The sequence below is a fragment of the Podarcis pityusensis genome (genome assembly GCF_964106645.2).
Source record: "Podarcis pityusensis genome assembly, chromosome: 8".
Lineage (NCBI taxonomy): Eukaryota > Metazoa > Chordata > Lepidosauria > Squamata > Lacertidae > Podarcis > Podarcis pityusensis.
The window spans coordinates 59,707,563-59,730,925 of record NC_138033.1 but is presented as its reverse complement, the minus strand read 5'-3'; the positions used below and the strand labels follow the sequence as shown (position 1 = coordinate 59,730,925).

The 23,363-nt window shown below is 45.7% G+C and overlaps 1 protein-coding gene across 4 annotated transcripts; it reads right to left on the bottom strand.

Annotated features, from left to right (window-relative positions):
* Positions 1-620: 620 nt before the first annotated feature.
* Positions 621-19,370, bottom strand: PLEKHF1 (pleckstrin homology and FYVE domain containing 1). 4 transcript variants are annotated; one of them, XR_013989239.1, is made up of 4 exons: positions 19,032-19,367; positions 18,196-18,718; positions 2,560-8,709; positions 621-2,276 (listed from the first exon to the last, which is right to left on the bottom strand). XR_013989239.1 is itself a non-coding variant. In XM_081015371.1 (3 exons), the coding sequence occupies exon 3, from the start codon at positions 8,694-8,696 to the stop codon at positions 7,887-7,889; it is 810 nt and encodes a 269-aa protein (XP_080871497.1). In that variant the 5' UTR covers positions 8,697-8,709; positions 18,196-18,718; positions 19,032-19,367; the 3' UTR covers positions 621-7,886. The 4 variants fall into 4 exon arrangements, 2 of the variants coding, with proteins under 2 accessions (XP_080871497.1, XP_080871498.1); XR_013989240.1 differs by having other exon boundaries at positions 621-2,272; XM_081015371.1 differs by having other exon boundaries at positions 621-8,709.
* Positions 19,371-23,363: the final 3,993 nt, after the last annotated feature.

Below are 23,363 nucleotides of genomic sequence, written 5' to 3'. Positions count from 1 at the left end.
CATACCTCTGGTCATCCTTCTTGCCCTACCTGAACATGTTCCAGTTTATCTCTATCCTTCTTAAAAGAGCAGGACCTATAACTGGACATGATGCCAAAGATGAGGTTTGACCAGTGAAGAACAAAGCGGAACTATTACTTCCCACCACTTGGATGGAAACTGTGGTCCTACTCATGAAGCCTAACGTTGCATTTATTCAATTTTTATGCAGTGGCTACTATGTGTATGAGAGAATTATTATTATCATTATTATTTAGCCATCCTCCACCCTAAGGTTTTACTGCAACGACATAAATTACAGCATTAAAAACATTTTAAAACAAATGATGATCACAATAATAGGGCGAGTCCTAAAACTATAAATCTCAAATGCCAAAGGTCAGGGTAAAGACATAATGCCTTCAGCATATGATGAAACTTGTATAGTGAAGGTGTCCAACACACTTGTGTATTGAGGGAATTTCACAGCTCAAGGAGCTACCACTCACACCCTTGAGTTTGATGAAGGTGGAGAAACTACCAAGAGGGCCCCCTGCTCTGATTGTAGCACCCAACAGAGCCTATAGCAAATTGTCTGCATATGTGAACTTATACATGGAAGAAATATCTGGGCACAGATGTTTAAGGAAGATCAAAAGCTCCCCACCCCCATTTTTATTTTTAAATCCATTTTGCAGTAATCACAAACGTTGCCAAATTTGGAAAAGTGTGAAGTTTGCAAAAAGTTCAAAATCGTGCAATACAATGATTTTACAGTAACCACTTGTCAAAGCATCTAATCTCCTGCTGCGGAGCTTTTGCTTCTTCTGCTCTTACAGCGGCTGTTTTTCTTCTGCAATGCCTTTCTGTTGACTTTGGAAGGCCGAAGCTTTGGGTTTCATCGCTCCGTAGGCAAGGGAGCCTCGTTTTCCTGTCATTTGTGGCTGTGTGGCTGGAGCGCCTCCAACACTGTCACTGGGAAGCATACAACAAAGGATAGTTCTGAAACTGCACTCAGCTCTTTCTCTCTCAAACAAAACTGTGCCTTGTTACTTTCCTAGCTTTGAAGAACAGTCATGCCTCACCACTTCAGAAGAAAATATCCCAGAGCTGACTCCAGTCTGGTTTTGATAACTAAATGCATTTCAAGGTTGAGTTTCCAGAGTCAAGAAGTTCTATGTTTATAACGTGGCCTTCCCCCCCTTTCATGTCTACCAGGGATGAAGAATCGGTGACTCTCAAGGCAGGGGCAATCCATCCCATTTCACTGCCAGAGGTGAAACAGGAAAATGCTGCCGCCTTGCCAAGCCTCGCTTACCAGGATCATACAGCTTTCAGTGAGACCTCGTGAGATTGTGCAGAGCTCAGTGAGGTCTTGTGAAAGCTTCACAATATCCCACTAGAGTTCTGCAAGATTGTGTGAGATCTTGATGGAAGCTGCCACTGCACAACCTTGGCAGCAGCAGCAGAAGTGGGCGAGGTACCCTTTGGGGCATTGCCCATGGGATTCTGCTGCCCGAGGCGGGCTGCTTCACTCCCTTCTCATGTTTGGACTGGCCCTGCTGCCAGATGTTGGGAGGACTCCTGGTCACACCAATCCCAGCCAGGAAAGCCAAGTATCATGAATGATGGAAGTCCAACAGTATCTGCAAGGCCAGATTCTCTGTCCCCCCTGATGTTGCGTTGATATACAAAGCCCTGAACAACTTGTGTCCAGGATGCCGTAAGGATCATCTGAGCCTCTATATCCCAGCTCGCTCACCGAGCTCATTTGGAGGAATCTTATTGGTTGTCCGCAGTGTTATAGAGGACCAACTGATCTAACCATTTAAGGTTGCAGGTCCCTTGGTGTCAAACACGCTTTCAACAGAGATTAGGTCTACATTCGCACCATTTAAAGAGCTGTGATGCCACTTTAAACAGCCATGGCTCCCCCCAAGGAATTATGGGAACTGTAGTGTTGTGATAGGTGTTGAGGGCCACCATATTCCCTGAGAAGAGGGACTGACTATTAAACCACTCTGGGAATTGTAGCTCTGTTAGGGGCATAGCTGTCAACGTTTCCCGTTTTTTAAGGGAAATTCCCTTATTCCAAATAGGATTCCTTGCAAGAAAAGGGAAAAGTTGACAGCTATGGTTAGGGGCCTCCTAACAATTCTCAGCACCCTTAACAAACTACTTTCAATCAGCATTTAACAGGAAGCACTTAACCTTTTGACCTAACTGTTTGTTAAACCTCACCTCTGTATGTGGCATATACAAAGAAGTATTTTTAATGCCCCTTCATGGATCACTGCCTTGCCGTGGCGAAGGGACTTGAATAACTCAGAGAAGCTATGAGCTATGCCGTGCAGGGCCACCCAAGATGGACAGATCATAGTGGAGAGTTTTGACCAAACGTGATCCACCTGGAGGAGGAACCGGCAAGCCACTCCAGTATCCCTGCCACGAAAACTCCATGGACAAAGACAACAGGCATATGAGTTCCTGATGTGCTCTGGTCCATGGGGTCATGAAGAGTCGGACACGACTAAACGACTAAACAACAACAACAACATTTTTAATGCCACACCCCCCTACAAACCACAACACCATCTTTGTTTCATTCTTTTCTGTGGCCATTTTCCTGCGGCTTTGTTTGAATGTGAGTGTGAGCAGGTGAGATGAGTAATAAGGAGATGTCTCTGCCAAGCCACCCCTCCTGATCTTCATGCTGCAAAAGCCAACCACAATTTTTGTGTGGTGGGGCCCTTACAGCAAAGCAGTAGAGCGCTGTGAGGGAAAGGTTATTGCAGAGCACCTAGCACCTAATATAGGCAGCCTCATGCGTTTTCGAAGCCATTTAATTGCATTAATAGAAATATATAAAATTATTTGGAAAATGTTGTCAATGTGGTGTAGTAGGTTAGTGTCAGACTAGAACATAGGAGACCAGGATTCAAACCCCACAATCAGCCCTGAAGTTGACCGGGTGGACTTGGGCCAGTATCTGTCTCTCAGCCTAACCTACCTCACAGCTTCTGGACCAAGTGCAAGGGGAGTCCCATACAGAGCGCACTGCAGCAATCCAGCCTTGAAGCAACCAGTGCAGGAACCACTGTGTCCAAGCTTTCCCGGTCCAGAAATGGTTGTAGCTGTCGAACCAACTACAAGTAGGAACACTTTCTGTTTTCTATGGCTTTCTAGACTTCTAGAATGGAAGGCAGTCGAGGACTAGAATGCAGAAGCGTCTACTGTGGTGGCAAGAATGCAGACATGTCGTGTTTTTGTGTTTTTTGGAGCAGAAACAGCAAAAATTCCTTCGGCGACACACTGAAATCTACACACACACACACACACACACAGCTCAGCCCAGTGTTCTTCACTTGCAGCTCACCAGAACACAAGCTAAAAGGCAAGTTGGGGTGAGGGTGTGCAGTGAATACAATCCTCGTTCACTGTGGACAAAGAGTCACCTGGAACCTCTGCCATTAGAGATTTAGCAGGCACCTTCTGTGCCAACTTTTAAGCACCTGCTGAAAACTTTTCTGTTCCACCAGGCCTATTGCAGGTGGAATACATCCTTCCACAATGGTTCATTGATGTCTGTGTTTAACTTTTAAAATATGGTTTTTATTGTGTGGTTTTACTGCTGCAAACTGCATATATACATACTGCAGTGTCGTGTGTGTGTACACACACACACACGACACAGCGGTATACAAATATTTTTATGAATAAAATTTAGTTAAGAATAGCAGAGAGTTGTTCTGAGGCTGCGTATTTGCCTCACTGGCCTCCAATTCCAAGAGTGGTTTAACCATTAGTCCCTCTTCATGGAGAGCTCTGGGAGGGGAACAGTGGTCTCCCAACAACCATCTCAACACCCTGAGCAAACTACAGCTCCCATAACGCTTTGAAAGAAGAGTGTGGCGTCAAAGCACTTTATATGTATGGTGCGAATGTGCCTTTTGTGTCTCCTCTGTGGAGAACATGGCCGGTTTGTGTGAGAGTTCTTGGGAAGAGGGCCTAGAATGGGGCCTAGATTCAAGCAACCAGCTTCCAGCTGTCTATATCCCTCACTTAGCTTAAGTACAATGCCTTGCAAAGCATCATGGGAACAACACTCCATAAACACGCCATTGTTATTGCTATTTATTTGAGTCAGATGAGGGAGGAAAACAAGACAAAAGAAGGATTTTTTTTTCCTTTTTAAATGCTCCTTAAAACCAGAAACATCTGTTTCGGTTATGGCTTTTGCTGGCCAATTTCTACACTGTTTTCCATGGGCGAGGGCAGGCAAGGTACTGTTTCAGCTGACACAGGACTTGGGGGAATGTAGTCAGTCAGAAAAGAATGAACTCCATGGAGGGGGTGGGGAGCAGGCCAAGCTCCTTCTCATTAATCTTCGCTTTTCCAGCTCTTTCTTTGCAACTTGGAAACATCCACCTAGCACCCGGAGAGTCCATTCAGTTCACAGCAGGCCGGACGGCATTTAAAATCAAAATCACATGGTCAGCTACTCATTTTGGACGGTTTTTCTTTTTAAGTGACAAAGTAGCCATGACTGTGGCTTCCTGCCATTAGTTCGTATCTTGAAGATTACACGCTCCATTAAATAGTGTGCATATCCTAATGGAAGCAGATTATAAAGGCAAAAAGCCTCCACCACAATCCAGTAATGGATTTAGGCACATATGGAAAATAGGGTGTTGAATTAGTTCTACACAGCTTTCAGTAGGTAGGTGGCCTTCGGTTCAGTTCAGACCAACGACCATCTGCAGGCAGAGCACGGGCTTTGCTAGCAAACTGTAAAGCCATCTATGCGTAGGCTGCCCCTCTCAACAAATGTTACAAGAATTCCCATGGAATGGGCAGGAGAGCAACAGAGCAAGGTGGAGAACCTCTAGCTCACGGGCCTCTTTCAGCCCACCAGACTTCTCCAGCTGGCCCACAAGGTCGTTTCAGCCAAGCCCATGCCCTCCTCAGTCAAAAGGGGATTTGCAGGTACCGGCTATCCATTGATTGGCTGAGCCCTATGCAAAGCTCTGGGAAAGATGGCGCCTTGAAAGGGTCACCTGAAGACCCAACGATCAGCTGGCTGTCAGATCTTGAGAAGCCCTCTTCAAGGGGCTGCATAGCCTAGCCCTTTGGAAGGGGCTGGTGAAAAGGGCCACCTGACGTCATAGTGACCTCAAGGGATCCTCTACATCCACCTGTCAGATCTGGTGTGCAAGGGGTGGGGGAGGTAACAGTCTGGTCCACTGGCCAGATTTGGTTCTCAAGTCCTGATACAGAGCATCTACTTTGCACACAGAAGGTTCTTGGTTCAGTCCCCAGCATCTTCAGGTTAGCTTAGCATGTCCTCTGCCTGAAACCTTGGAAAGCCAGTGCCAGCTGGCACTGCCTTCCAGATGTAGCTGTACTGCAACTCCCATCAGTCGAAGTCATCATAGACAATAACCAGAATTTATTTGTCGTCCAGCAACATCTGGAGATTTCTCCTGGTGTAGACAAAACTGATCTCAGCTGAGCAAGTATGACTAGGCTGCAATATCTGCCCTCTGCGGCAATTTTTAATTCATTGCATTTTTACCCCATCTTTTTCTGCAAGGAGCTCAAGCTGGCGTACCTGGTTCTTCTCCCATTCCTCATTTAATCCCCACAACAACCCTGTGAGGCTGAGCGGCAGTGCCGGGCCCAAGGTCATCAAGTGAGCTTCACGGTCGAGTGAGGATTTCAACTCTGGCCTCTCCCAGGTCTTAGTCTGTCACTCTAACCACTGCATGATACAGCATGCCATGGCAGTCAAACGGGGCCCTAGTGTTTTTGTGTTATTTTCCATCAGCATGCACTAATCTTCAAGAAGAGACCTGAAAATTGCATTACGGCAGTGTAGTATTAAATCAGAACTCTGTGCATCCATTAAAGGGAGAGAGAAAAGCCTGGTTAATTAACTTAAAAAGCTTGTTGACCAACAGCTCTGATGTAAACACATTGACCAATGAAAATAAAAACCCACAGATTAGAAAACGGTAAGTATAAAAATGCCAGTCAACATATTTGCTCCAAAAAAACCAGAGGAGTATAAAAAACAAGGTAACTGAACAGGCTAACAACACTGTGGTTGACATTAAGGTCCAATATAACATTTGTTGTGGCAACCAAGTTGCTGCTGTCTAACGGTCGCCGACAGAAAAGAGTTAACCTACATTCTACTGGAGTAAGGAATGAGTTATTTTCTTTTAAATTAATGTTAACAAGGCTTTTCTGCTGTCAATGACTGGTGTTGCATCAGGTGGGAGCAACTGTTAAGTGCAGAGTCTACAAAAAACTTTGCAGGCGGAAACAACCGGATCCTTCCCCCACCTCCAGGAAAAGCCACACCACCACCTTTTGTCTACAAACTATTTTTAGCATTTCACATATATAGTGTTTTCAGTTATTTGTATGATTTACTGCATGTGGAAAACATGACAGTTGGTTGCAAAAGGCCTGTGCCTCCCACAAACAAAGCACTGTAACATTTGTCCCTCTTGTTGTTTTGAAAAATAAAAACATTAGTAATAAAAAAATGGGGGCCAGGAAGCAAAGCCAAACTTAGTGTGTGTGTGTGTGTGTGTATATATATATATATATATATATACATACGCGCGCGCGCACACACACACACACACACACACACACACACACAAGCCAGCACTCGTAATACAATACCACCGTTAAGAAGCCATCTGCTCACATGACAAAGCTGCTCCAAAAACCTTCATTTCGAAATGCGCATCTCCAAAACTTTTTCTGTTCATTTCAATCCCTACTCAGTCAAGAAGGTCCTACCCTCCTTCTGCATCAAGCAGATTCAAAAAAGTGCATCCTTCTGTGAAGAGCCTAAAAAAAATGACTAGATTCTTGATATACAATCATATTATAAGCCCTTGATTAATTTCTGCATGGTGCTGTCAGTTTAAAAACTGTGAAGGAGATCTTCCTCTGGTTTCATAACTTATGATTTATGGATCCAGAATTTGACTCCTGGGTGTAAGAAAGACAGAGACTACAAGATGGGGTGGGTGCCGTTATGATGCCCAAGCCTGCAAAATGCCCAAGCTGAAAGTCAACATTTCAGGTGCCCCCAAATCTATCAAAGGGACCTAAACTTTCAGCAACGCTCAACACCTGATGTGTTGGGGGTCCAATTCAGTTCTGCCACATATGCCAATAAAAACAACTCGCTATTAGGCCCCATCTGCACTATACATTTAAAGCAGTATCGTACCACTTTAAAAGTCATGGCTTTCCACAAAGAATCCTAGGAACTGTGATTTGTTCAGGGTGCAGTGACCTCTACAATTCCCAGAGTTCCCTGGGAAGAGGAACAGATTGTTCTGGAAACTGTAGCTCTGTGGACAGAATAAGGGGTCTCCTCACAACGCTCAGCACACTTAACAAATGACAGCTCTCAGGATTCATGAAGGGAATCATAGGAAGCTTCCTGAACCAGACCATTGGGTCCACCTAGTTCAGAATGGTCTCCACTGACTGGCAGTGGCTTCCCAGAGTTTCAGACAGGAGTCTCACCTAGCCCTAGATGGAGATGCTATTGGGGATTGAACCTGAGACCTTCAGCACACAAGGCAGATGCTCTGCCGCTGAGCTACAGCCCTTCCCCATAGCCATGACTACTTGAAGCGGAATGATACTGCTTCAAATATATAGAGCAGGCCAGGCCTTAGAGGAGACAAGCAGGCTCTTGCATATTTTAGTTTGATTCAGTATCTTCTTCCTTAACCACAGAGGAGGAAAACACATGGGACCAAAAGACACGATGAAAGCTACTCCTCTGAAAAGTGCACTTTGGAAAGTATGTGTTCCCTGTACTCCTTGGAAATAAGTGTATGGCCCCTGAAATTAACAAGGCCATGCAGGGGTCAGCTATGGAAAGATGACCAAGCTGTGTTGGACGTGTAAAACTCTGCCTCCGCTGACCACTGTTCCACTCTGTCCTCGTCGGACCTGTCGCTGTCATCTCCGCTGGAAGGCTCATAGCCAGCCAGAGGAGAATGGGCTGTCTTCGACTGTTCCTCGCTCTCCTTTTTCGCTGCCACCAGCTGTTTGTAGCAAAGGTTGCACACCCTTAAAGGCTTTGGGGACAGCCGAGGCATCAGGAACCTTTGCCGAGAGCAGTCTCCGCACACCACAAAGCCACACTTCCGACAGTGGTGCCTGCGTGTGAGAGTGGAGAACTTGGTTTGCGTGCAGCGCATGCAGATGTCGGTGGCCTTGTCTGGGATCCAGGGGGCGGCATGTTCCGTGGGGGGCTGCTGGCCCATCTTGGACAGCAAGTGGCGGATGCATTCCTCCAGGTGGCTGATCCATTCTTTCCTCTCAGTCAGGGAAGCGGCGGAAACGACGAAGGACTTCTTGGCCGTTTTGATCATCCAACGGTTCTTCATCTGCAGGGTATCCGGCAAAGTCTCCAGGGTGACTTCGTCAAGCGGTATGATGTGTTGGGAGCTGTACTTCCTCCTGTTGATCACAATGCTTCCATACACAAGGATGTCGTTGAACAGGAAGAAGATCCGCGGTTTGGCTTTCTTCCGGCATTCTTTGGTCAAAATCCCTTCGCCCAAGAGGACCCTTCCAGGTATGGCCAACGGCTGGCCGGATGCTCCAAAGCAGCTCTCCACAGTCGCAATGCGTTGGCTGTTGATCTCAGTGTTGGCCAGATGGTCTACCATCTTGACAGGTCACCTGGAAGCAAGGAAGGAAAACAGAAGCTGTGACTGCTGAATCTGAGACCAAAAGGATCAAGGAAGTGGGAGTAACTCCCCTAAGAGGAAAGGTTGCGACAATCAGGGTTTTTTTTTGTTTAGAGCAGAGTTTCCCACATTTGAGTCTCCAGCTGGACTACAATTCCCATCATCCCTGACCACCGATCCTGCTAGCTGGGGATGATGGGAGTTGTAGTCCAACAACAGCTGGAGACCCAAGTTTGGGAAACCCTGTTTTGGAGAAAAGGCAAGCAAGAGACAACACGATCGAGGCATATAAAATGATGCAGGGTGTGGAGAAAGTGGACAGAGAAAAGCTGTTCTCCCCTTCTCATAATGTGAGAACTTGGGGACATCTAATGAAGCTGAATGTTGGAATATTCAGGACAGGCAAAAGAAATTTCTTCGCATGGTGCATAGCTAGGCTGGCTATAGAATTCACTACCACAAGAGGCAGTGATGGCCACCAACCTGGATGGCTTTAAAACATTATACAAAAGGAGGATATGGCTATAACTGGCTACTAAGCCCAATGGCTATGCTCTACCTTCACTGGCAGAGGCAGCTATGCTTCTGAATACCAGTTGCTGGAAACTGCAGAACTGGAATAATAATAATAATAATAATAATAATAATAATAGTAATAATAATAATAATAATAATAATAATAATAATAATAATAATTTATTATTTATACCCTGCCCATCTGGCTGGGTTTCCCCAGCCACTCTGGGCGGCTTCCAACAAAGTATTAAAAATACATTAAAACATCAGACATTAAAAATTTCTCTAAACAGGGCTGCCTTCATATGTAGTTGTGCCCAGGTTCATTTGTGGGTTTCCAAAAGGCAACTGGTTAACCAGTGAGAACAGCATGATGGCCTAGATTGGCCACTGCCTATGCTTATGTATCTTCCCTCGTCAGTGCCATGACCTTATGCTCCCCCCACTTAACATCCCAGTGGCTGAATTCAAAATGTCAAGACTCTGAAAAGTGCCTTTGCCCATGTAATAAGACAAAACCAGAATTACTTGTCTACAGCAACCCCCATCATAATTCTATGCTTGCATGATCACATATGTACAAACACCTGATACCAAAACACCGAGCGAAACATGGTAATCAGTATCAGACGGTACCATCCTTTCAGGACTATATGACTGCAGAATGTTTGTGTGTGTGTCTTACATGTTTGGACATTCCCACATGTCAAAGACACCACACACATAGAAATCTAGCATGTCAGGGAAGAAGACTCTAGTTTTCCCGTTATCCTAGTGGGAGGAAAAAAAATGCTTTCGAAAGGGAGAAGGATTCAAATGTGTCCCCCTAGCAGCAGTCTGAAGTGGTACAGTCTAGGAAGGATCATAGCTGCATGGTTTTGTGAATATCTCTGCAACATCTCTGCAAATGTTCATGAGCAGTGCAGGGTGCACCCACACTGTTCTGCCTTGTGTTGAACAAAATAAGATTTTGAAACCCTAGTGGCAGGCCAAACATTCACATGTATGAAGAAACTGAGTCATTTCCCAAAGGCATCATATAAAATGAAGTTCACAGAGAGCACATGCTTTTTCTTGCACGTACACACAATGGGTAACCTAAGAGATCATTCACCAAGGAACACACAGCTCCAAAGCACTGAAGGTCATGCCATGGCCAGGTTCCTTTTCTACAATGACTTTGTAAATAAGCATAAAAAATAACCCTGAAAATTCAATATCCAAGACACCTCCCTTCACAAAATGTGCAACAGCTACACCACACAAGAGCTTTGTAGAGAGGAAACAACAGCAAGGGAGAAAGTGCTAGCAATGACAATTGTTTTAAAAACCGCTAGAATGATCATGTTGACAATGCAGTCTGTTAGATGTTGCTCAAGAATGTACCAGTCACTATTGATGGGAAGAGATTTCCCCTACATTTCTCAAGGAGGGCCCACAAAACTCAGTGAAACTGTGTTTGCATCAACATTCCCAGGAATTAAGCTAGGAGGCTCGTGTTACGTTTTGTGAAAGTTTCATGACTGTTCCAGAACTCCCTTATTCTTCCAGCCTGGAAAAAAACGAAACACCCACAATCTGTTATGCAATGATCTTGAGGACCACACTGCCCTTGCCACATTTGAACTCATTTCTTGTGAATGTTGATTTGGCTTGGATATCTATCAGGACATTTATATGACATATCTTGACTCGCGTGCCTAAACTGAGATGGGTGTATTGATGGTCACTGTATTATTAATGTGAGCTGGTGGTGGGGCAGTTGTTTCTTTTCACTTTATTAAACTTTCTATAAAAATTAACTAAAATCGTATTTTGGTCCAACTGAACAGCCAAGCAGGGCCAAGAAACGAGAAGGAGCCAAAAAAGAAAGCCTAACCCAACTCAGGGGCTCGCCACGAAGTCAGCCCCCATGGACCGCAACATGCTATAGGAAGGGACAGTGAATGTTGTTGGACTTCAACTCCCGTCATCCCCAGCCCAAATGGCCAATGGTCAGAGATGATGGGAGCTGTTCAGCAACACCTGAAGAGCCACAGGTCCCCCACCTCTCCCCTACAGGGAGAGAGAGAAAGTCAATTCCCCCCTGAAATGCTCCCCAATGCTCATGAGCCGCAGTGTGTGCTATAGGAGAAGGCAACCCCTGTCTATCCCAATCTAATTTCACTTGTGGAAATCTTTGCTTCCCAAGAACCATATGGCCTATACCCACCTGCCAATTTATTCCAAAGAAGGTTTATTGCATACCTCTTATGCAACAGCAGCCCATCCAGACAAGCCTAGCACATAAACTATGGAACTCCCTCCCACAGGAGGTGGTGATGGCTGCCAACTTAGATGGCTTTCATAGAGGATTCAACAAATTCATGGAGGAGGAGAGGGCTATAGATGGCTACCAGCCATGATAACTATGCTCCACCTCCACAGCTGGAAGCAGCAGCACTGCTTCTGAATACCAGTTCCCAGAAAACAGCCAGAGGGGAGGGTGCTCTTGCACTTGAATCCTCCTTGTGGATTTCCCCACACGCATCTGGTTGGCCACTGTGAGAACAAGATGCTGGACTAGATGATCCAACAGCCAGTGTGGTGTAGTGGTTAAGAGCGGTAGACTCGTAATCTGGTGAACCGGGTTCACTTCCCCGCTCCTCCACATGCAGCTGCTGGGTGACCTTGGGCTAGTCACACTTCTCTGAAGTCTCTCAGCCCCGTTCACCTCACAGAGTGTTTGTTGTGGGGGAGGAAGGGAAAGGAGAATGTTAGTCGCTTTGAGACTCCTTAGGGTAGTGATAAAGCGGGATATCGAATCCAAACTCTTCTTCTTAAGCCTACAAAAGTTACTAGCCCACACACGACTACAGCCATGTTTTATTTCCCCAACAGCCTGCAAGAAGGAATCCGTGATGCCATGGGGCATCAGATGCAGATCCCTGAATTGCAGGGGGCTGGGCCACGTGATCCTCAGGGTCCCTTCTGACTCTACAATTCTATGATTAAGAACCACTTTTATTTCACACAAAAACGCCTTTTCGCCTGGACGCAATTTTGCGCTCACTGTAGGTGATTAGAAACAGCAGCGATTTATAAGTGCGCATAAGAGCTGTTCAGCTTAAGGACCATGGAAGCTTCTTCAGCATTTTTTTTTTTTAAAGAAAAGAAACAAATGCACTGCCGAGTTGCTTTGAGGATCAGTCTGTAATAGTGAAGGACCGACTGCCCCACCATCAGCCAGCATGATCGTTTTATATTTAAAAGACAAAACTAAAAGCCACCACGGAGTCGCTTTGCTTCTGCTATTATGAACATAATGACTTTTGCACACTACAGAACAGGAGGGGAGGGAGAAGCATGAAAAGGAAAGAAAACTAAAAACTACAGTACCTCTGATCTCGGTGCCCATTTGAAGTAGGAACACACAGCAGAGAACGGCAAACTCCAATTATATATATAAAAAGGACCGTTGGAGCCAACCTTTCATAGCTATTAGCGAGAGGTTGTTTTCATGAGAGCTCTTGGCAGGAGGCCTCTAGTAACCTTTCATCACAGAATCCGCGGGACTGATTAGTTTCACAGGACTCTTCTGTGGACTTCTGTCTTGTAATGCAAAACGTTCCCGAGCTTTGCACAGGGCGGCATTAATTGTACCCCTTGGTGGAGACCAAGGATGAAAAGCAAAAGGGTTCTTAGCAGGAAAGCTCTAAGCCACTTGGAACTCCACACCAGGGTGGCAATGAGGTGCAAACCTCCCTCTTTCTCTGTTCCATCAAAACCAACCTTTTCCCCATAAATGTAAAGAGCAGCTCTGCTGGGTCAGGCCAAGGGGTCACCTAATCCACTGGCCCCAGCCAGCCAGTCAGTGTCTGGAAAGCTTACACAGACAACTGCTCTCCTCTCACGTGTTTTGTCACCTATAAGGAGCCAGTGTGGAGTAGAGGTTAGACTCAGCTCTGGACTAAGAACTTGAAGACTTCATGGGAGGCTTTTAAGCAGAAGCTGGACAGCTATCTGCCATGGATGCTTTCACTGCGATTCCTGCATTGCAGGCGGTGGGACTATTAGACGATCCTTGAGGTCCCTTCCAGCTCTACATTTCTATGGTTTTATGAGCATCAAACTCCCCACCCCACTCGGGCATGAAGCCCCACTGGGTGACAGTGGGCCAGTCTCTTTCTCTCTCCCCCCTCAGACTACCCTACCTTGCAGGGTTGTTGTGAGGATAAAACAGAAAGAACTGTGTATGCCACCCTGAGCTTCTTGGAGTATCAATGTATGAGGAGTGATGCACCCACTTGACCACCTCTTAATTATTTTATGGTAAGGAAGTGACCATCTCCACCCCCCACTCTGGAAGAGATTATGAAGGAAAGCTAATCCCTTTGACTTCACCCACTAAAAGCCCCTGGATTTAGTTATCTGTAATTCTCCTGGCTTAATCCACCGTGGAGGGGATCTTTTCAGTGGTGGCCCCCTATATCTGTGGAACACTCTCCACAGGAAAAACCCCGTCATTATCAGTGTTTAGGCACTAGGCACTTTTCATTGACTTTTGGCCTTTGGTAACCAAGCTGGCCCCTGCAGCAGGGTTCATATTTAGGTGGGTATGGGAAGGGCTTTCTTTAATATTATATCAGATGAACATTTCTGGTGTCTTCTATGATGCATTGGTTGTTTTTTTTAAAAAAATCCTGCTGTATTGTTAAGTCACTTGGAGGCTTTTATTTTTGTAAAAAGGGGCAAATACATGTAGATGACAATAATAATAACATCTGTAGCTCCCAGGGTTCTTTAGAAGCCACAACAGCCAAATAGTTTCACAAGTAATAGTTTCACGAGTGACAAAGGTGTAATATAGTATGAAAATGAAACCATTGCAGAGCTCTTCAGAAGTGATTTGATCTCAAAGCCTGCAGCGACAGAAGTGATCCTGGTTAAGGAATCCACTGGGAGGCACCCAATAAATTCATGACTGTCCTACATTGTGCAATTTCTAGGGGAAAGAACTGGGTGAAAGGTAGAACTGAAGTGATTCACCCAGGAAAGGCGGCAGGATCAGTTCATGGATAACAGCAAAATGTGGAGAGGTTGTTGGCCTCCACAAAACAACCCATTGCCAGTTTCAAAGAAGAAGAAAAAACCTGGAACAAATTCAATAACAAGGCTGGGAAATAATGCAGATGCAGAAAAGAACAAGATCGGAATGAGAGGAATCTGAACTCTGAAGCAAAACAATATTGTGACTCAGCAAATTTTCAGAGCAGACAGCTGACCAGTTCAGAGAGCAAGTTTAGCTCCTTCGCACTGGCTTTTAGCAATCATTTGCAGCTGTTAGGTGATAGGCACAGTCTTTCGTCAAGGCTGCAGCTGTGATTTCACACACACACACACACACACACACACACACACACAGGAAAACTGGGGATGGTATCCACTGCTAGCCCTACTCAGAGTAGGCCCATTGAAGTCAATGGACATGGCTAATTTCAGTGGGTCTACTTAGTTGGTAGTATGGCTTAGTTGGAGTCATGGGTCTTAACTGCTGCAGAGCACATCTTGAACCCCCTGCCGCCAAAGTTAAGCACTTTAATAGTACATTTCCGTTGCATGCTGACTTAAAGGTAACCCTACTGAGCTCAATGGGGCCAAAGTAAGCGTACAGCCTTGTTACATGGATTTCAATGGGGCGGGGATGCAAACAACTTTGCTTCCATGGGCCGCTATCCTGTCACATGGAACAAAAACTTTTGAAATGCTTGAAGAGTAAAACATACCTTCTTGTCGCAAGAACTGAACACAAAATATTCGGTCGTCTTAGCAAAATTGGGAGCATTCTTCCCACTGATAGCTGTTACTCTTAGGACATGGGAAGGTGCACAGTCTCCTAGTGTTCATCCCAGTAATGTTAGGGAAGGGCCGTAGCTCAGTGGCAGAGCATATGCTTTGAATGCAGAAGGTCCCAGGTTCAATCCCTGGCATATCCAGGCAGTGCAAGTTCCCTGCCTGAAACCCTGGGGAACTGCTGCCTATCAGTGCAGACAGTACTGAGATAGATGGTGCAATGGTTTGGTTCAGTATAAGGTAGCTTCCTATATTTTAGGATACACCATTCCAACTGGGCATGCTCAATGGCCATGAAACGCTGCCTTGACTGCTGATGGAGAGGAAGACAGGGAATGGAGATGGTTGGTATGCTGAACAGAGCATACTCCGTGCTGCAACATTTTGTTGCAGGTCTCACTTGTAGAAACTAGTGGAGACGCTACTTCCAAAGAAAGGGCGGCCAGGCATTGGTTTATAGAGATCTAGTGACTCAAGAAGCGAAGCCCTGACACAAACATTTCTTGTGCAGCAGTTGAGACAATGACTAATAGCATCTGATGTTGGCCACCTTTGGGGAGAGTAAACTGTTGCCTGGGATGCCACTGGTTTCAGAAGAAACTCCATGGAAGTTGCACAGGACTGAAACAGAGTCGTGCTTGAGAGAGTGAGCCTGACAGGCTGGTTGCAAAGCCCCCAAACAGTTACCCCACTGGTGCCCATCTGCTTACAGCAAATGGGAGCAGGCTGTCTCCAGACCTCCTGCCTCATGATTGCACAGATGTTAGAGGCTGGGACTGTGGCACAAAACCTTCTCTGTCTGTGGCCCAAGCCCTCTGGAGCCATTTGCCTAGTGAGATCCATCTGTGTCAAATGCTGTTGTTGTTCTGAAAACCCTGATTGGTGGCTAATTGTTTATTTTTAAAAAGAGTGAGCACTGACTCACTCCCACATGAGCAGAGACAGAAACCAGAGCATCAACTGGCTGCATGGCTGCGCTTATCTTTACCCACCTTTGATCTCTGCAGACTAAGCTTTACATTTCCTGGCTAATTTGGCCAGCGTTCAGTGCCATTCTTCCTCCCCCACTATGCCAAGGAAAGCAAAACACACCTGATAAAGTGGACTCTCAAGTCCACGAGAAACACCTGCCACAACAAATCTTCATTTTCAGCAGCAACAGAAGGCTCTGATTATTATGCTGCCTCCATCCTCCTCTCCTCTCCACCCAGCCTCAACTCTGCTAGGGTTGGTTTAGCCTAGAGAAAAGAAGATGGGGGGGGAGAGAGGAAAAGGGGTCCATAGGAACACCAGAAGAACCTTCTGGTTCATGCCAATGGCCCATCTAGTCCAGCATCCTGTTCTCCCAGTGGCTAACCGGATGCCTGTGGGAAACCAGCAAGCAGGATTGGAGCACATGAGCTCTCTCCCCTCCTGTGGCTTCCAGCAACTGGCATTCAGAAACATTGCTGCCTCCAGTTGTGCAGGCAGATCATAGCCACCGATAGCCCTCTCCTCCATGAGTTTGTCTCAATTCTCTTTTAAAGCCACCCAAATTGGTGGCCATCACTGTCTCCTGTGGGATCGAGTTCCTTAATTTAACTATGTGCTGCGTGACCAAGTCCTTTATTTCATTGGTCCTGAATCATCCAACATGCAGCTTCATTCGATGTCCAAAAGTTCCAGTGTTATGAGAAAGGGAAGAAAAACCTCACTCTATCCAGTTTCTCCATGCCATGCATAATTTTATAAAATTCTATCATGCTGCCTCTTGCAAGCCTTTGCTCTTCAGCTGAAAAGTCCCCAAATGCTGCAACCTGTCTTCATAGGGAACTCGCTCCTTCCCCTTGATCATTTTGGCTGCCCTTTTCTGAACCTTTTCCAACTTTGCCCAATCCTCTTTTAAAGCCATTGTGGTCCCTGTCATTTACCTGCCTCCAATCTCATTTGTGGGGTGGGGTGTGGGGATGGTGAAGTCCCTCTTGCTTTAGTAGACTGGGGAAAAGGGTGACAGATGAAATATAGGAAGCAGAGGGGACAGTGTCAGCAGCCAGCTTGAAATGCATGGTTATAGGTAGAGATGCCACCTACGGGTCAAGACCCAGGAGTGCTACAGAATGAGAAACAAAGTCAAGCAGGCCCTGTGTAGAAGTTCCTTATCAATCCTCTCTATGACACCAACAGAGAGGGCTTTACCGTCATGCTACAGTGAGAGCAAATAATGTAGAGTTGCGTCAAGATCCTCAGCTGTTTCACTCGGCTCACCTCCTTTTCAGAGCCTCCTGCTGTTGACTCACATTTGACAGTCACCTGGCTGTTTCGACACTGACAGGAGCACTTCTTGGTTTCACTATTTCTTAACGCACCAGCTACATGCTTTGAAGGATTCCTGCCATCGCCACTAAATACACACCCAAACCTAAGAGCTGGCCTGTGGAAGCTTCCATATGCTGCTGCTGCTGCTGGCACTACCACTCCCATCAACCATGACCTTTGGCCAGGCTGGATGGAGCTCAGGGGAGGTGGAGTTCATCAACATCTGGAAAGTCACAGGTTCTACACACACACACACACACACACCACTCCACCTTACAGAATCTCATCCCCTTCCTATAATCTGGCAGCTGTCCCTGCCATCACACTTAAATAAATAAATAAATAAATAAATAAAAATAATTTAAAAACAAAGTAAGCAACATCATCATCATTATGGATGATAATAATATTAATTTCATTTATAAATCGCTTCCCATGAGGCATGCCGAAGAGATCATTTAGGTCCGTTTCAAGTACATTCTTGAAAGAAGAAATGCGTCACTTTATGTATATTTCGATTGCCAGCGGACACAGAGAGTTGGCGTGATGGAAGTTTGAAAGCCGCTCCCACGGGCGGAAATCGCATTTTAAAAGAGCCCCTTTCAGATTACAACAGCGCACTGGCTCTTCGCTCTCAGGTCCGGCGCCGGCGCCGGCACCGCAACAGTTTTGCAAAGTATGTGGAACTTTAAAGGATCGGTGAAATCAAAGCCCCGTAGAAAGACGCTACAGTACACAGACCCTTCGCACAGACCCCACCCCCATGCAGCACTTCTCTCCCGCCTACGGTCGTGCAAGGCGGAGAGCGCGGTCGAGCCAAGAGAGATGAATGTACCTCCTCGTGACTTTTCCTGGTTCCTGTCCCAACCGGGTCCCCGGGTCCGCCGATTCCGCCAAGAGACGCCTGGGAATCCGCCTTCAAGGGATCCTCTCGCAGCAGAAAGTGCAATTCCAAAGATTTTTAATCCAGAAGGGCCTCCGCAGAAGGCTCTAGGTTGAGGCTGCAACGCTACCCTTCCCTGGAAGCAAGTCCCATTGAATTTAATGGAGCCTACTTCTGAGTAGGCGACTTTCGCCTGCAAAATCTCACCCTACTTTTTTCTTTCTTTCCCTTTTCGCATCCGCGGCTGCGTAAAAAATGAATGAAACAACAACAGCAAAGTATCTCTGGAACGCTCAGAGTCCCCAACATTCCATTCTCCCCGCTTTCCGTAAGTGTCACGAGCCAATCAACAGGCCGCCTCCGAAGCAGGACCGTCCGGTTCTGGGACGCTCAGTCTCAGCATTCCACGCGTAGCCACGCCCCCAAAAACAACGGCGGCCAATCAGAGGGCGCAGTCGGAGCCTGGTGAGTGTGGCTGGGCGGGTGAAAAAGAGAGAGCGGGGGGAAAAACAAGAAGAAAAGAGGGGAAGGAAGAAAAAAGAGCAAGGGTGACTTAAAGCGGCAGGGCGGTACATGGAAACTTTGCATTCTGCTAGTAACGGAAAATCGAAGAATCATAGAATTTTAGAGTTGGGAGGAACCTCAAGGGTCATCTAGTCCAACCCTCTGCAATGCAGGAGTCACAACTAAAGCATCCATGACAGATTTAAGCTCTGTTTAAAAACTTGCAGTGAAAGAGATTCCAGCACCTTCCAAGGGAATCCATTCCACTGTCAAACAGCTCTTACCTTCAGTAAATGCTTTCTAATGGTTGAAACCTCCTTTCTTGTAACTTGAAGCCATTGGTTTGGGTCCTACCCTCCGGAGCAGAAGAAAACAACTTGCTTCATCTTCCACGTGACAGCCCTTTAGATGTTTGAAGATGGCTATCATATCTCGCCTCAGTCATCTCTTCTTCAGGCTAAACATATTCAGCTCCCTCAACCTTTCCTCATAAGGCTTGGTTTCCAGACCCTTGAACATCTTGTTGACCTTCGATTGCACACATTCCAGCTTGCCAATGCCCTTCTTAAATTGCGGTGCCCAGAACTGTGCACAGGACTCCAGGTGTGGTCTGACAAAGGCAGAATAGAATGATACTATCACTTCCTTTGATCTGGACACTATACTTCTGTTGATGTCCAGATCGAGGGAAATAATAGTACCTTTGTCAGACCCTATCTGGAGAGTAACAGATGCTGACATATCCTCCCTGGGAAGGAATCTAGGAAGGGAGGAAATAGATAGGAAGGGAGTGGGAAAGCCACCTGGGAGCAGATGGTGTCTTAGAGCCAGTGCAGAGCCTGGGAAGACTTTGGCCAAAACCAACTTCCCACTCAGCAGCTGTGTATTTGGAGCAGAGCCCATCCACCCCTAGCCAGCAATAGTCAGAGATGAGCATTATAGCATTTGGAGGGCTGTAGATGTAGTAAAACACACACCTTTTGAGTGATCAGATTGCTGTGAGAGGAAGTATTTTGTGGTAACAAACCAGCTTCTCTCCAGGAACAAGAGGAGACCAATTCTGCATTTTTTTGTGGCAGAGGCAAACTGTGCACAGAAGCTAGTGGGGAAGGGCCGTGGCTCAGCAACAGAGCATTTCCTTTGCATTCAGAAGGTCCCAGGTACAATCGTCAGCATCTCCAGGTAGGGCTGGGGTGTCCCCTACCTGAAAGCTAGAGAGCTTCTGCCAGCCCGTGCAGACAATACTGAGCTAGATTGACCCCAGAGTCTGACTCGGCATGAGGCAACTTTCTGTATTCCTATGACTGGCTGGTGCTTATGAAGGCACAAACCTACTCCCCCACCCAGCAGTCATCTGGGTATCTATCTATCTATCTATCTATCTATCATCTATCTATCTATCTATCTATCTATCATCTAATCTATCATCTATCTTTCTTTCAATCAATCAATCAATCAATCAATCAATCATCTTTAAAAGGTAGGCAGTGGGCAAACTTTCAATTTAATAAACTCAATAAATTCAATAAAGTGGCATATTATTATTATTATTATTATTATTATTATTATTATTAAAAACAATATTCCCAAGCATGGGGAAGAAGTTGCAAGACCAGCTACTGCATCACTGTTTGATTTGCTGGCAAATAAGCCTATTAAATTTATTAGAAAGGCGGGAAGAACCAGATTTGCCCTTTGGGAGAAAAGACTCATGGCAAGTCTTTTTATTAAAGGATGTTTGTCTCCACCCGCTCTTTTGGACCACAATAGTTCCTGTGTTAAATGCTTCATGGCAACTGATGGGGGCTGCCTTTTAAATTGAACTGTTTTTTCTTCTAAGCTTTCATGTTCTTTGGAACTAATAACATGGTAGCTCTCCTTGTGTTTTGAAGCAGTTATACTGACTGCTGGCGTGTGTCTATAATTCTTGGCACAGTCTTCTGGTTTTGTGGCCTCTGAATTTGTGTAATGGGCAATCTGGTGTGGGTTTGTCTGGTGTGGGTTATTCTCAAATCTCCTTCTTTGTTGGCCCGGCTAACTGTCTGGAGCTATAGGAAACTGGAGTCAAATAATTTCAGTACTGCCACATGTTCCCCATCCCTAATGTAAAACATTCGTATACTACTTTTGTATTAATATAAACATGGGTGTCTACAATAGAAATAATATAAGAGAATGATGATTCTCAGCAGTCTTGCTAAACTGCAATCTCCAGGAATATTTGATGGAAGCCATGACTGTTAGAGTGTTATAATGCTAAATTTCATTTTTCTATACCTTCTCAGAATGAAATGCAGCATTTTAAAGTACTATCGTATGACAAGGAAAGGGCTTTAAAGTATAGAGTAATACATAACTCTTTGGTAGGCAGAGTCTAAAAAGTCCTTTGTCACATGACAGCTGGCCTTCTTCCCTGCCAATTAAAGACAGCGGTATCATATTACCTTTTTATGTTAGTGCTGTTTTTTTTTTTTTACGATTCATCTTTTGAATTTGAACACTTGACATTATCTTGGTAATTTGCAAGTTTGGAAGCAATATTCAACATTGTTTCGCTTCTGACAATGTTCTTTTTGATCCGTTTATTTTCCCATGCCTGGAAGCTGAAGTTCTTCTGTGTTTTCTGACTTTACTGGAGAAGAAAAATCTGTGCATGCTCCTCTTTTCAATTCTCATTCTTCCCTAGCTCCCTTTTTATTTAAACAGCAATCTTGTATTCACTGTGTGTTCTTTTATTATAACATGGGAAATCGTGATGAATGATTAGGTATTTCAAACACTAAAACTTAGGTAGATTAGCTACTTCAAATATTAGAAGTGAAAAAGTATTGCAGAGGACAAGTGCATGATAATAATCAGTTAATTTAAAAAGTTGTAAATGTGTGCACCATGATAGACAGATTCCTCACAGAGGTACATAAAAGAGCTAGATGGAATAAAAAATACAGCAGTTTTAGGCCTGCGAAGGAGAGGCTGCCATGAAAGATGATGGGGCATAGGAAGCTGTCTTCTACCAAGTCTGCCACTGGTTCATCAACCCCAATCTTGTCTGTTCTGATCAGTAATGGCTCTCCAAGGTCCCAGGCAGGGGACAATGAGAGGTCAGAAAGAGAAGAGGGAGAAACTTGGGAGGAAGAGGTGTTGGAAGCTGAAGAGGTAACAGGGACTGGATGTAGACACATCAAAGAAGTGCTGTAAACTTTGTATGGGCAATCAGGTTGGCAAAAACGGACTTTCACAGTGCCATCTTGTTTCAGTGTTATAATGCACATGTGTCCGACTCTTCGTGGCCCCATGGACCAGAGCACGCCAGGCACTCCTGTCTTCCACTGCCTCCCGCAGTTTGGTCAGACTCATGCTGGTAGCTTCGAGAACACTATCCAACCATCTCGTCCTCTGTCGTCCCCTTCTCCTTGTGCCCTCCATCTTTCCCTACATTAGGGTCTTTTCCAGGGAGTCTTCTCTTCTCATGAGGTGGCCAAAGTATTGGAGCCTCAGCTTCACGATCTGTCCTTCCAGTGAGCACTCAGGGCTGATTTCCTTCAGAATGGAGAGGTTTGATCTTCTTGCAGTCCATGGGACTCTCAAGAGTCTCCTCCAGCACCATAATTCAAACGCATCAAATCTTCGGCGATCAGCCTTATTTATGGTCCAGGTCTCACTTCCATACATCACTACTGGGAAAACCATAGCTTTTACTATATGGACCTTTGTTGGCAAGGTGATGTCTCTGCTTTTTAAGATGCTGCCTAGGTTTGTCATTGCTTTTCTCCCAAGAAGCAGGCGTCTTTCAATTTCGTGACTGCTGTCACCATCTGCAGTGATCATGGAGCCCAAGAAAGTAAAATCTCTCACTGCACATACAACGCATATAAAATACTTTTTCTTTGCCAATGTAGTTGAGTCCAGGGTTTAGTGAGCAGGGGGAGCCTGTGGCAGAGAGAAGTGCAGAAGCAGGAGAGGAGGGAGGCCAAGAGGCAGAGATGAGTCAAGCTGCTGAAGAGGCTAGGCTGTCCTCCCACTCCTGCTGCAACAAGTCCCCCTCCTCCTGGTCTCCCAGGACCAGAAGAGGTATGAAGAGGGAAGAGCAGAGAAAGGTGTCAGCAGAGTCTGAGGTTTCTTTGAGAGGACCCAGAGGAGGGGGAGATTTAGGAAGGTGGGGGCAGCCTCCACAACTGCCTTGTTGGGGCAAGACCTAGTGAGAAGAGCTGCTGTGCTTATTAGGCCCGGCTCCCCTGAGCAGGCCTTGTTTCGTCTAATAAAGAATTAACTTCATGTACTCCATGTGATTTATTGCTGGCTAACTCCCTGACATTAACTTGCATACAGTTCAAGGGCAGCCAGTTGAAATCCCACAAATTAATTGTATGCAAGGCAAAGAGCTTTAAAGCACCAGGTTTTCCTGGTGCAGAAAGAGATTTCAAGCTTTCTGCTTTGCTTACCAGGCTCACAAGATCTCAGGTGGCCTCCCAGAGCCTGGAGAGTTGAAAAACGCTCTGCCTTCCTTGTGGGGCAAGACCCTTTGGTGTGCTGACTCCAGAAGGCAAGATTGCTCATGCAGGAGCAGTTCCGACAGGGAGGTTCGAGTAAACACGGTTTTGTGTAAATGCGACAGC